This window comes from Musa acuminata, chromosome BXJ2-8 (genome assembly GCF_036884655.1).
Source record: "Musa acuminata AAA Group cultivar baxijiao chromosome BXJ2-8, Cavendish_Baxijiao_AAA, whole genome shotgun sequence".
Classification (NCBI taxonomy): Eukaryota; Viridiplantae; Streptophyta; class Magnoliopsida; order Zingiberales; family Musaceae; genus Musa; species Musa acuminata.
The window spans coordinates 45,627,333-45,641,773 of record NC_088345.1 but is presented as its reverse complement, the minus strand read 5'-3'; the positions used below and the strand labels follow the sequence as shown (position 1 = coordinate 45,641,773).

Genomic DNA, 14,441 nt, shown 5'->3' with positions numbered 1-14,441 from the left:
TGAGTCCTCAAACAATCTTCCTCTCACCGAGCTGACTGACATGAATGTTTTCATGAAGCAGTGGAAACCTCATTGTTCGTTCAGTAATGCTTAGGAATCTGCCAAAGATTCTCCTTTCTGTCTGAATTGTTTATTAGAGCCTTTCTGTCCTATGAACCTAAAGAAGTTCCAATTGCTAAAGTAGTAGATAACAAACAGCAAGGACAGTGAGATGTTCTCTCCTCAGCTCAGCTGCAAGTGATCTAAACTTTTGTGCCAATGACACTGGACAAAAGATTCTGACAAGCTGTGATGATTCCACAGGAACTTTATTCACCAGAATCCAACTCAGTGGAGTCTCTGTCGACATATGGCACAAACCCTCAAACACCAAAGAGAACATTAGTCATCATTCCCAGCAATAGCTTGGTGTTTGCCTTCTTTGTTACTCTCTGTCGGGCATGGCATTCTTGTTTAGCAAAATAAGATGACATTGCACAAGCACGAACAACAGTTTATATAGCTATCTCGTGGTGGCAATGAGCTCCTTATTTCAGCTAAAACTATCATGGAATGTAGGTAAGATTAGAGAGAAAGAATGAGCTTCAAACTTTAGAGCTTCTCCTCAGAACATGTAGCACATGCTTGACAAACCTTGGATTCGGCATCTGCATCAGAAAAAGGAACCTGAAGAGCACAGGGCTACAGGAGATCTGACAGGTGTCTTTATAGAAACCCCATGATCCTCAAAAGACTTCACACCTCCTAGGGCTTCCCTTTTGTCTTTCAAGTCCCTTTCATGAATAGGGTCCTCATGCCACACAAAATCATATAAGCAATGGTCGCTGCCCAATCGAATAGGATTGAACTGTACCTTTGAAAGTGGAAGAACATAGAGGATATCTGTCAGACAAAATATAGTGTCCGAAATCAAAGTTTAGGAACCCTAGATATATGTCCTTCATGTTGCTACCCTTTGGTGGTTTTGTCTTTGATGTTCGGGTCAAAGCCTCAATTATTTTCTTGGTATAGAGAAGAGGTTTCCAATTCCAGTTGCATTGATTGGTTAGTTTAACGTTGGCAATTGTGAGCTCTCAGAGATTCTGCAACGAGCATCGAGGATTATGATTCCTTACTTGAAAGGAAGAGTACTTGTAACAATGCCCATATGGTGGAGGATACAAGTCTTAAGCATCTCAAAAGGCTTTGCTGAATCCCACTCGGTTTTGATTAAAGACAATAGCTAGCATCAGAAGGATCATACAGATTAATAAATCGAAAACTTGCAGATAACTTCAAGTTAACATGAAGAGAACATGATGTATATCACAACAACAAAATTGACCTTCAGTAGTAAAAAGGAACAATTTCACCAATCTCATTAGTATTATTATGTGTTTGGTTATTCAAACATTTGAGGAGTGTAGTAAACTCGACTTTGATGAGAATTCATAAAGCCTATATTTAGTCACCATATGCATTCAGCTACTGCATGTCATCTGAACCTCCCAAAAATTGGCAGCCATTGCATGGCTCATTAAGAAACATCTGCTGAAGGGATTAGAACCTGACACTCGATACATATATGGTGTTTTTGGCGGTGTCTATCGACCTTGATGACTGTCTTTTTCACCTTGGTTGGCGCATCTCTCAAATACAGTGAACGACCACCAGGTTTGCATTTCTTCACTTACTTATCAACCTGACACTATTATGATCCAATTAGCTCCGACAAGGAAAAACTGGGGCTTCCACTGAGCTTGAATTTGAGCTCCAATTAGCTCCTACTTTGGAGCGCCAACTTGTGATTCCTTCCACTGAGCTTGAATCCACAGCAGCATAGGAACTCATGATCGATCTCTTTAGTTCCATAACTGGGGGACCATCCCAGCTCCCATTATGATGCCTAGTAGGGTACAAGCATCAGACACGTACACACATTATATATTCACTTAGTTTGGGTGAATTGCTCAAGTAAAGCTCTGACAAGTCCCAATAATGGTGTTAGAGTTTGAATATAAGATGGCTTTCTTATCTGTTTAGCTTTTATGGCATTAGGTCATGGATTGGAACTTGAATTTGCACCCCTTTTATTTTATCCTTAGACTTGGAAAGCTCACTAGTTTTTGACTTGGAACTATTATCTTTCATCAAGCACATAAAAGTCCATAGATAAGTTGGATTCTCTCCATCAGTTGGAAGTTTTCAGGAATTTGGTAATCTGCAGCTCAAAAATTTATTGGATTCCAATTCTTTTTCGGATAGAAAAAAGAGAATTATGGTAATGAATCCAAGCTTCTGCTAAATAATGTCCCCCACCTATCCTATAGAGTTCTGATTCCAAAACATGCCTTCACCTGAGGACTAGTTTCACAACGTCACCGAAGAGACACACTACTAATATGGCTAAGGTCCATCAACGGCAGCCTAAGGAGAAAGAAAAACCACACTGTCAATTGGCAGTGTGGGAAGAATCATGACATCCAGCTTATTCTAATATTTCCAAGGAAGAAAAGTAGATGATGCAAGAGTGTGTCTAGTAGATAAGCTCAAGGCACCCATGACAGTGAATGGAAAAGTAGCTTCAGCATGTTTACAATGGTTACGCTTGCTAAGGTGATGAGAAGATAATAGCACAAGTATCATAATGAAAGAGGAGGATATTAGGGTTAAGTCGATGTTTAACGCGACGACGAAAGGAATAATCCTTCTACATTAAGATGAATTTAGCATTTTGACCTGCACAAACATACATGTACAGAACTGGTATTTGCTGATGTTGGTGATGATGATGTGGTCACCAAAGAAAATAAAAATCACTATTTTGACCTGACACAACTTGAGCAAAGTACAAATTTTCTAGTTTCCTTAAACTCCTCTAGACAGCAAAGCCCAAGAACACATCTCTTTCTCCAATAACTTAGTGTCTAGTGAGTGTCTCTACTGCATGTATGGGAGTTGAACTTTCTATATTGGGATGATAAATCTACTTGCAAAAGTTTGACAAAGTTGAGCTACTAGCCCTAAATTTAACTGTATTTTACTCTGTGTCTTGAAGAACTTGAATCAGCTTACTTGCAAGTAGCAGATTTCTTATGAGACAGTGCTCACTAAAGGAAGACCTCAACTTTTCAGATTCAGTTCACTCGAGAGCTCTTCTACAGAACCTCGATAGCCGCTAGGGTTATGCTGCAGCCCTTCCACAGGCAGGCAGGTTTTAGGACATGGCCTTAAGCAATGGGAATTATCAATCCACCGCACGCGTTGCACGGTTTGTCGGCAGGTGTCACTCTACTTTCTCAGGCTTTTTAAGGATTAGAGTGAAAGATTTGCCCCCTTGTGGTATCTTAGGCTCCTTATAATGGTAGGTGTTAGCTCATATTAGCACTAGACTAATAGCAGACCTCCACTGTCTCGGTTATCTAATGCTCAATCTGCATGATCATCTTTTCTTCACTTGGAGTCATGATTTCACAGTATTTGTAATGATCACTTAAGTAGCAGAAAGCTATTGTCATTCACATAACCGGAAGACAATGAACCCTAAAAGAAAAGGAAAAGGAAGAAGAAAGTGCTTGTCTGAGAAAGTACAGAGTGTCACCCCAAGATTTCTGCCACCATGAATGCAAAGTATTCTTGCAGCCTGAATATGCCAAAGCACTGTAAGTCAATTTTCATTTGATTCCCACTATGATATGCTGAGGTGCATGTAAATGCCAACATTTCTGGTTTTTCTACCAGTTGAAGATTTTTGTCTGAAATTAACCATTTGAATTATAAGCAAAACAAATAACCAGTAATACCAATTGAATGACAAAGAATACAGAAAGTTGTGTATTTATGATCAAGAACTTTTGTACCTGAAATAGGGGGACTTATGAGGAGGATAAATTGGAGATCTTTTACGCTCACAGCAGTTGCATTTAATAGTGAAAGTTCATCAGCAATGCACGGATCAACTCAAGAGCTATAAAAGATTGGTTATCTTGAAGCAAATTGTTGGTCCGGAAGTGATCCCATGATGAACATGCTGTAATCAAATATATGTTTGATTGATCCAAAGTCAAATAAATACTATCCATGGCAAGTTTGCTTCCATGCTTGCTTGCTGCCTTCTCTGGAACCCTAAAACACAAAATCAGTAGTAATTCACTCAAACTTAATCTGATCATGCATCCATTGATCTAGCGGCAGCAGTGCCTAACGATGTCTCAATGCATCAACCATACTAGTGTTTCTCAAAACCTCAGCTCATTGAACCTCACAAAAATGGACTTCTTTTTGGAAGGTTAAGTGTGTTTTGGACATGCCTGGCTATAAATTTTCAGTAATATCAATGGCCAATCCAAATGCAGTAATCGTCAATATAAGAAAAAGTATTTTGCACTCAAGAGTGGATGGATGGATGCCTTTGGACTCCCATCATCTTAATAGTAAGTAGCACCTTAAGAATTCTTGTTTGTATTTACTGAGAATATGAGATGACATCAGGCGAACGAGTCGAACCAGCATCGCTTTTCACCACAAGAAGAAGAATTAGTGTACGAGACCGGTTCTCCATAAATCCAATTGCTCATTGTTTAGGACAAGTGGTTCCAAGTGATGAATGACCGACCGACACACCGAACAATGTTAGGATTCTAAGCATTACTCTACTCGACCTTTGTTTTCCTTTCGAGCACTTCAAGAAAATGACACCTGAGCAATTGCACTCCCACTTTATGCTCGAACAAGGCGAAAGATGTCAGATGAATGGATGATATAAGCATCCACATTGAAGCTACATGTCACCCTCTCATGGCCTTGTAGCTTCTCCTCTCCAGGGAGATGGATGACGTTTCGGAGAGGCAAATGCAACGTCGCGGCCATGGCTATGAATTCCATGCTTCCGAAGCTGCCAACACTTTGTCGGGAGATGCGTACACCAGCGGGCAGGATCACCTGCTGCCGATAGCCAACGTGGGGCGGATCATGAAGAAGGCGCTGCCGCCGAACGCCAAGATCTCGAAACAAGCCAAGGAGACAATGCAGGAGTGTGCTTCCGAGTTCATCGGCTTCATCACGGGGGAAGCTGCCGACAGCTGCCAGAAGAACAACCGCAAGACCATCAACGGCGACGACATCTGCGCCGCCATGAAGACGCTTGGCCTTGACGACTACGCTGATGCCATGAGAAGATACTTGCACAGGTACAAGGAGCACGAAGAGAAGGCAACCCCTAGGGATCACAACAAGATTGCTTGCATCGATGTTGTCGATGAATTGTCGGTCTCCAAGACCAGCTCATCGAGAAGGCATCTGTTTCCTACCAATCCTTCGGTAGGTTGATGGATAATGGCATGATGTACATCTACAACTGTCGAATGATACGCAACGTTTCCAATTTGATTCTGTGCATTGCCAATTGATCTTAGAATGGCATGATTTAGGCATTTGAACACAGAAAATTAGCAATTTTTCTCTACGATTGCTGTAGATATTATGCATATGATCTGATCTTCTTGTTCTTGTGTGGAGATCAAGAAGCCATAGAAGGGCTGCTGCATTTGAACATCAAAGCACTTGAAATTTCTTGACTTAAAGCCACATAAATTTTATTTCATGCTTTAAAAGAGGTGAATCATTCCTGCTTGTAAGAATCTCGGAATTCCTTTGTAGCCAACAAAAAAAAAATGATAATTAAGAGAAAGGAAAAAGAAGATGCTAATCTTGTTTCAACTAACAAGTAATGCTACCAATTTTCATATTTTTCTGATCATAGGTAAAATTAAGAGGTAAAATTTTCATAATCTTGTTTCAATTAAGAGGTAAAATTTGTGTAGCAGCAAAGGTTAGATTTCAATTGTACTGAGGCTATAGATATCCAAGTTCTTTCTTCTCTTCTCGACAAGAAATGACTTCACACTTTTGCATTGTAGATTGTGGTCTAAAGAAATTTGTATTCTATATTTTTTTTGTTATGAGAAGATTAAAAAAAAGGAGGCATCTTTGATTAAAGTTTCAAATGAAGATCATTCTGACGCTAATACTATCTCAGTGAATGTACCAAGTTTATAAAACCAAAACTTTTATTGTGCATAACATTTTTTTGTTTCTTAATATCTAAGACAATGATCTTAAAGAGGTTCATGTTCATTTTCCGATATGTATCTTATTCTTTAATGAATATTGGAAATAAATTAAGATTGTTCAATATCAAAATCATGTAATCTTTTGACAAGTTCGAAGTTGGAACTGAAGAATAATAAGTGCGACACACGGTGGAATCACACTAATGAAGATATTTGTTCATACAATAATATGATATCATGAGATTCGCACGCGAACTATCAATAACGTATGCTTTTGAACCAGCATCATAATTTCATTATGGATAAGATCTCTTAATCCACGAGAAGTTCATCAGATGTTGACAATACATAAATTTTTTTAATTTATTATATAAATGAAAATTTGATCACACGATGATTTTCTAGATTACAAATTATTCCATTAAATATTAGCTTAGTCACAAATTTTTTATGATTCTTAACTTAGTGATGAACTCTTAATGAAGAAAAAAGCTTCTCTTGTGATTAGATTATAATAATAAGAAACAATTTGAGGAAAAATCATAATAAACAAAAATAACTCATATATAAGGGATGATTGTAATGACTACATAAGACTAATTTTTATATTATTGACTAAGATGACAAGCATTTTGTATGAAGTAAACTAAAATCATTGATAGTGATCAAGAGTGATTATCTCAACTAGATGCCACTAATTTAAGAAAATAAGAAAATTTCAACTTAGATTTATGGATTATTGGTTTCCTCCACTATCATAAGAATAAGAACAAAACAAATTTCAATCTACATGGGAGCTTGTATTTTTGAGTGATATATATTACTAAGAAAGGTAACATGTGTTTTCTAGAGAATGAAACAAATATGAGAGATTTGAATAGACCAGAACAAAATGGGTACCAACACATGGATAAGAATAAACTAGCATTGGCTTTAAAGGAGCCTTAGTTGAATGCTTCAAGATAATCTTAGTAATCATCCAAATATGTTTAACACTCACTTTCTTTATTTGTTCCTCCTTTACAATTATAAACATTACCGTCATAGCATATTATCTCATCATTCTTGCATGTAAAAACAGTTCAAGCAATTTTTTTTTTTTAAAGATTTTTTCTCAAGGTATTGAAATAAGGACTTCTTTATTTTTCTTCCCTGAATTTTAGAAATTATCTTATCATTAGAGTTAGTTGTCATAATGGTTGTGTTTTTTTCTGAGTTATGACAAGTTCATGAATGCACAGAGGTAAAAACCTTGTGATTGTGTGTGAGACATCTACTTCACATAATGGTTGTTTATTGTGAATGACAGGTTCATGAATTTACAGCACAAACATTTTCCATAAAAATAAGGCAACCATATGGTATGCAATTCATTTAAGTGTATCATAAATTGTGAATGCAGAACAATTTGTCACGACACTTGCTAGAAATGTGTAATATATGCTTCAACATTATCTTATATAATGTGTACATTAATGCAAGTATAGAACTTCAATTTAGGGCAAACATACACTGTATTTCATCAAAAAATTTAAGAATTTATGAGCATAGAATCATTTAGTTCTTATAGTAACAATCATTGGCAAGCCTAAAATTTACATATGATGTGAAACAAAATCATGACTCCAAAAATAATAAGAAGAATGATCAACGTGACAGATGATAAATGAATGATGAGTAAAAGGAAATAATAGGTTGTGGACCTTTTAAGCCTACATATCAAGTAAATAGTTTGATCAAAATACTGTTTTGTTCTAAGAAACATTTTGATCAAAACAAACATGTTTTCACATAACCTGGAATTAAATTTAGTTTATAAAAATGGTTTTCAGTAAACATTCATAATGACTTGATAAACATGGAAAACGACCTTTTGTGAGAATGAGCTTTCATTCGTAGCCCTATATTTGATCTTTGTTGGTAGGATTATGTGCCTTTTATTTTTTCAAAGATGAGGATGTCAATCTTTTTTTTTTTTTTGCCTTTTAGCATTCTTGTGAGACTCGATCTACAGAGACTAAAATGTCATAATTTGATTAAGTAGGATTAAAAGTGTGATTATCTCTAATATTTTTCTTTGGCCAGGTTACTTGTTCTTTTCACATCCTGAATTCTAACTTCTTCAAGTAGCTTAGGGTTCAAACACAGTCTCCCTGAGTAGCTAAAAGGCTTGCAGCTGATGGATAATAATGCATTCTTCTTACTCATTCTTCCACCATGGAGTTGCATTCATTTCTTACATAGGTGGCTTTTGCTTCTTCAGATATGAAGAAATGATTTGCTCATGTTGAGAATGCCATTGATGTTCTTCCTTCCCAACCTCTGAAGATGTAGAACAATACCTATGCACTCAAACATAATATCACATCACCAATGTGACTATTCAACATCATGTTGTCAAAAGTTCTATCTTTTTCCTACCATTCCTTGCGGTGTTTGAGGGAGCAATCACCATTTTGATTTGATCATTGTCAGGCCTCCTTCAATAGCTGTTATCGAACCTCAAAATGTGCATAGAGTGATTTATGACAACTTATGAGATTATTCAATTGTGATCGTAAATGTTAGAGACAACTTATGATTTCCTTATCAATCATAACCACTTAGTTGAGTCTCACTCAATGCTGTTTGCACTTATTAAGTTGAGGGAAAGGGATCGAGGTTGGAGCCTAGAACATGATTTCCTGAACAAAGCATAACCGGAATTGATCTACAGAAATCCCACAGAGAATTGTGCTTGATACAGCAGAAAACTGGAATTTATAGGATGATGGCCTAAACCTTGGATCCAATAATTCACCGTACCGAAGCAATCTTATTTGGATGTGGATCCACCAAACAGATTAAGGAAACAACTCAACGTAACATTTCTATATGCCTAGAATTCTTCACTGAAAGTATTGAGGACAACATGTTCATTCTTTTATGGACTTTTAAAATTTTCTCCTCCTGAGAAATGATTAGAAATGATTATAATTATCGATTCTTATCGCAGTATTTCTCGAGAGGTTAAGATTGTTGAAGTTAAATTTACTGATCAATGGGACTGGAGATAGAAACCTCCTCTCTACACTAAGAAAACAATTGAATCATTGACCCAAACATCTAAAACCAAAACACCAAAGGCTAGCAACATGAAGGATATACATCTAGGGTTCCTGAACTTTAATTCTGGATACTATTTTGTCCAATCCAAGAGTGGTTTGAGAATCCTATTCATGACCAGGACTTCAAAGACAAAGGGAGTTGTGAAGTCTTTTGAGGATCATGGGGTTTCTGCAAGGACACCTGTAGGCTCTCTTGTATCCCTGTGCTCTTTCAGATTCCTTTTCTGATGCAGATGCTCATGTGCTACAGGCTACTATTCCTTCAGATATGTGCTGAGGAGAAGCTCTAATGTTTGAAGCTCATCCAAAGCTCAGTTTTGCTCTCTAAACTTACTAAATTCTTTGATAGTTTTAGCTGAATAAGGAGCTAATTGCCACCACAAGATAGCTATATAATCTGCTGTTCTTGTTGGTGCCATGTTCACTTGTTTTGCTAAACAAGAATGCCTGTCAAAGTATAACACAGAAGACAAACACCTCTTTAGTCTTTGCGGCTTTGTGCCATGTGTCCAAAGAGAGTCCACTGAGTTAGATTGTGTTGGATAAAATTCCTGTGGAATTATGACAGCTTGTCAGAATCTTTGTCCAAAGTCCTTGGCACAAAACTACAAAGCACTTGCAGCTGAGGAGAACATCTCACTGTTCTTGCTGTTTGTGGTTTACTACCTTACTAGTTAACAGAGGCACTCATAAACAATTGAGACGACAAACAGATTCTTTAGCAGATTCTTAAGCATTCTTGAAGCAACATAGTTTTGAGGTTTCCATTACATAATGTAAACATTAAGGTTTCTGATGGGTAAGAATGACGTGGTCAGGGAGTAGGTGTCATGTGTCAACACACGGCAGCATGTTCAGCCTACATGAACATCCATTGCTGACACCACCGTACCGTCACAAAGGCTGGAGGCCACAAACAGGTGGCGGTCGGTGCGAGCACCACTTGGGCAGTTGGATCCATGGGGGTGTGGGAGTCAGATCGATCGCAACATGTTCGATCAACCAAAGATTCGAGCGACCCAATTAGCACATTCAAACGCGCCAAAGTTGGATGAAATGCCACGTGTCCAACTGAGCATCTGAGTTATCGGCATCGGACATGCCGAATAAAATGACACTCCATTGCTTGGGTTGCTAGCTGTTCCCCATTTTTCGTTGATTTTCCCGGGAATAACTATCATTAGAGCTATCTATAATGATGTTTCCAAAAAAAACTGAACTTATTCTTAGTTGGCTAATCTAAACACTTCGAGCTTAAAAATTAATTTAATCATCAAAGACATCATAATTAGGAACACCCCCGACTTAGGTTTGTAGGAACTCGATCTTACATAGAATACTTTAGAGGGAGACCATCCAAAAAGAGTATCCGAATACTTATTCCTTAGATAACTAAAATTTAACTTATTATATTAACACCGAAAGGGGCCAAGATATATAAGGAAATTTCATAAGACTATCTAGACTAAATGAGGAGCTCAACGGCTAGAACCGTGTCGAAGGCCAATTGGACTAAGGGGTTTGATTCCGATTATGTCAAATGCATCACACCCAAACCCCTCGGTCTCTATTCTCCCTGACCAGTAGTCTCTATTATAAGATGTGACAGTCAACCCCCAAGTTATTCAATCTATAGCTCTAATCATAATTATCTCAACAGAAACCTTCTATTACCTAACCCAATAAGTTCAATTCTCAATAGGAGTTCTTCGGTTTGTGGTCTCGCATGTCCCCTAATTAGCACAACAATCTCTATTTACCCTTCGCTTTCTAGCTCCTATTCCACCATTCGCTCCTGCCCCTAGTATAGTAGTAGAGTCGTGTCCTATTATCATTGATCTACCCTAGAATAATCATTCTTTACACTTTTTCCCTCATATTCTACCAAATAATAACCCAACTCAAGATGTTAAGGGATCACGAGAGTCGGTCACTCCTTCGGTTGACCTCCCTCCCAACATACAAGACTCATCCCATTAGATAGATTATTAATTTTGAGGACATCAAAAAGGAAAAAAAATAGGGTAAACAATCAAAGGCCAATCCTTATCATAAGTCCCCTTTTATCACAGAGATAATGGAGGAGCCCATCCCCTAAGGCTTTCAGATGCCAACCTTGGAGCTATACAAGGGAATTTTTGATCTAACAGAGTATATAGCAGTTTTTACTTCCCAAATGATGCTATTCAGGATGACAAACTCCTTTATGTGTCGCACATTCTCAACAACACTCTAAGGTATCGTTAGGAAATGGTTCTCCAAGCTATCCCTAGAGTTAATCTCGTTCTTCGGATATCTCGCTAAGAAATTTGAATTTAACTTCAATAGCTATAAGCTACCAAAGAAACTAACTACTTCTCTTTTGACAATGGTTTAATGACTAGGTCAGGTTGGTGGTTGACCTAAGCTCATCCAGTCTCATCAAACGCCTACATTGGTGGCCTTCAACCTTTAAAGTTTTTCTATTTAGTTATCACATGACCACCAACTACTTTTCCTGAGCTATTGCAAGAGGCCAATCGTCACATAATGATAGGGTTTATAATCATAGGAAAAAGAAACTCTGAACCTAAAAAAACTTTAAGAGAAGAAAGGAGTTTGCATCCAGGAAACTTGGAACACCCCCATAATAATAAACCGAGGGGAGATCTAGCACCACCTTACATAGAATTTACTTTGTTGAACATGTTATATACTAAAGTATTTATGCAGATAAAAGAAAAATGCTTGCTCCATACCCCTTATCCTTTATGAGCTTCTCCAACTCATCAAAGTCGTTCAAAATATTACCACTTTCATCAAAACCATATGTATGACATTGAAGATTATTATGATCCAAAGTAGTAAATTGATGAGCTTATCTAGAAGGGAAAGCTTAATCATTATCTAGATATGATGCGAGAACCTTCCCTAAGACCATGAGGTCCTGTTAATCAATAGGTGAATGTCATTGTAGGAGGTTCTGTGTAGAGTAACCAGTTTCACATCTCAAAAAAACTATGTGAGGGACCCTCCATTTAAGATATTCTGCCACTTAGGAGATCCTTCGATTGTGTTTAAGGAGGAAGAGGTGGAACATCTCAATCTTGATCATGATGATGCTCTAGTTGTCTCTCTTAGAATCGTTAATGCATTGATGAAGAGAATTCATATGGACAAGAAAAATTCTATTGACATATTGTATTACAATGTATTCTTGAAGATTGGGTTGAGTGTTCGAGGACCTCCAATCAATTTTCTCTACACTCACTAGCTTAATTAGAGATTCCATAACTCTCATGGGAATGACAGATTTGTATGTTACCTTCAGGTTGGACAATTGCTCCAAGATGGTAAAAACAAAATTCAGCGTGGTCGATGTTCCATCTGCCTATAATATAATCATCGGTTGTTGACCTTCAATCACTTGTGCATAGTTATCTCAACTTACAACATGATCTTAAAGTTTCCCATTAGCTCTATGGTTGGAAAGGTCAAGATGAACCCATGGGAGTCTTGTTAGTGTTACCTTACATCAGTGACACTTCAAAAGAAAACGATCCTCTTAATCTAATAATTGGATCCAAGAGAGTCTCCTCTTTAGATCACTCGTTCCGAGGTTGGAGAACCCTTAGAAGTGCCCTTGGACCCAACGAGGCTAGAAAAAATTATAAAGATTGGTTTGACTCTCCCAAAAGAGAATGTCCAACTTATCAATTTCTTACGTTACAATATGAAGGTCTTTGCTTAGACTCGTAACGACTTGGTTTGACTCTCCCAAAAGAGAAGGTCCAACTTATCAATTTCTTACGTTACAATATGAAGGTCTTTGCTTAGACTCGTAACGACATGCCAAGAATCGACTGGGTAGTAGCCCAATAATATCTCAACATTGACTTGGAGCACCGATCTATTCAACAAAAGCCTCAAAGGTTTGCATTAGATTGATAGACAATGATAAAGGAAAAAGTCAATAACTCTTATATATTGGCTTTATTTATGAAGTTCACTATCCAAAATGGCTCGCTAATATAGTTCTTGTAAAAAAATGTAATGAAAAATATCATACATGTATTGACTATATTGATCTCAACAAAGCTTATCTAAAGGATAGCTATCTCTTGTCTCAAATTAATCAATTAGTCTATGCAACCTTAGGTCATGAGTTGTTCACTTTTATGGATGCCTTTTTTGAATATAACCAAATCAAGATGGCCCAAAAGATTATCAGCACACTTCTTTCATCACTAATCAAGGCTTATATTATTACAAAGTCATGTCTCAAAAATGCTGAAGCAATGTATCATAGAATGGTCAACAAAATATTTCAAACCCAAATAAGAAAAAATATGAAAGTATATGCTAGCAAAGTGTGCTTTCGAGGTTGGCTTGGGAAATTTTTGGGTTTTATGGTCCATTGAACTGGAATTAATGTAAATCAAGAGAAAGTACAAGTCATCTTGAATATGAAGCCCCCATCATCTATCAAGAAGGTCCAGTAACTAATCGGTCAGATTATGGCTCTAAGTCACTTCCTTTATACGACCACTGATAAGTACTTATCATGCTTTAGAACTTTAAAACAACCCAATGACATCTAGTGGATCGAATAGTGTCAAATAACTTTTTAATGACTCAAGGAGTAACAGGTTGCACCACCCTAGTTGTCTTGCCTCGATCTAGGAGAAGAGTTATATTTTTATCTCTTTATGACTGTCAGCTCCATCTTAATTAGAAAAGATTCAAAAGGTAATTTATTACACAAGTCATATCCTTCAAGATGTTGAAACCCAATATTTAAAATTTATAAAGCTCAATTATGCTCTAGTCTTATTTGCAAGGAAGCTATGCCTATACTTATAATCCCACCACATCATTGTGATGACGAATGAACTGATGCAATAATTTTCTCAAGGCCTAATTTCGTCGGGCGTCTCTTGAAGTGGGCAATTAAACTTAGTGAGTTTGACATTTCCTATCAATATTGCTATTAAAGCCCAAGTCTTAGACCACTTCATTACGAATTTAATAATTATAGAAGATCCATCCTCTGACTTTTCGCCTTGGATACTCCTTTAGAGACTATATCACAAATCTCTCACCTAGTCTTTTCTTCACTATCTATATGTTGAAGAGACCACTCAAACCTTATTCGAAGTTCATGAAGGAATATGTGGAGAACTCATTAGAGCACACTCATTAGAATTCAAGATCCTCAAGCAAGGATAATATTGGACCACATTTTACCAAGATGCAATTCAATATGTGTAGCGATGCAATTGATGCCAACACACACTAATGCTCA

At 37.2% G+C, this 14,441-nt stretch overlaps 1 protein-coding gene across 1 annotated transcript; it reads left to right on the top strand.

Annotated features, from left to right (window-relative positions):
- Positions 1 to 4,794: 4,794 nt before the first annotated feature.
- Positions 4,795 to 5,364, top strand: LOC135618400 (nuclear transcription factor Y subunit B-4-like). The gene has a single exon (XM_065119286.1). It carries the CDS (start codon positions 4,807 to 4,809, stop codon positions 5,305 to 5,307), a length of 501 nt encoding a protein of 166 aa, XP_064975358.1. The 5' UTR covers positions 4,795 to 4,806; the 3' UTR covers positions 5,308 to 5,364.
- Positions 5,365 to 14,441: the final 9,077 nt, after the last annotated feature.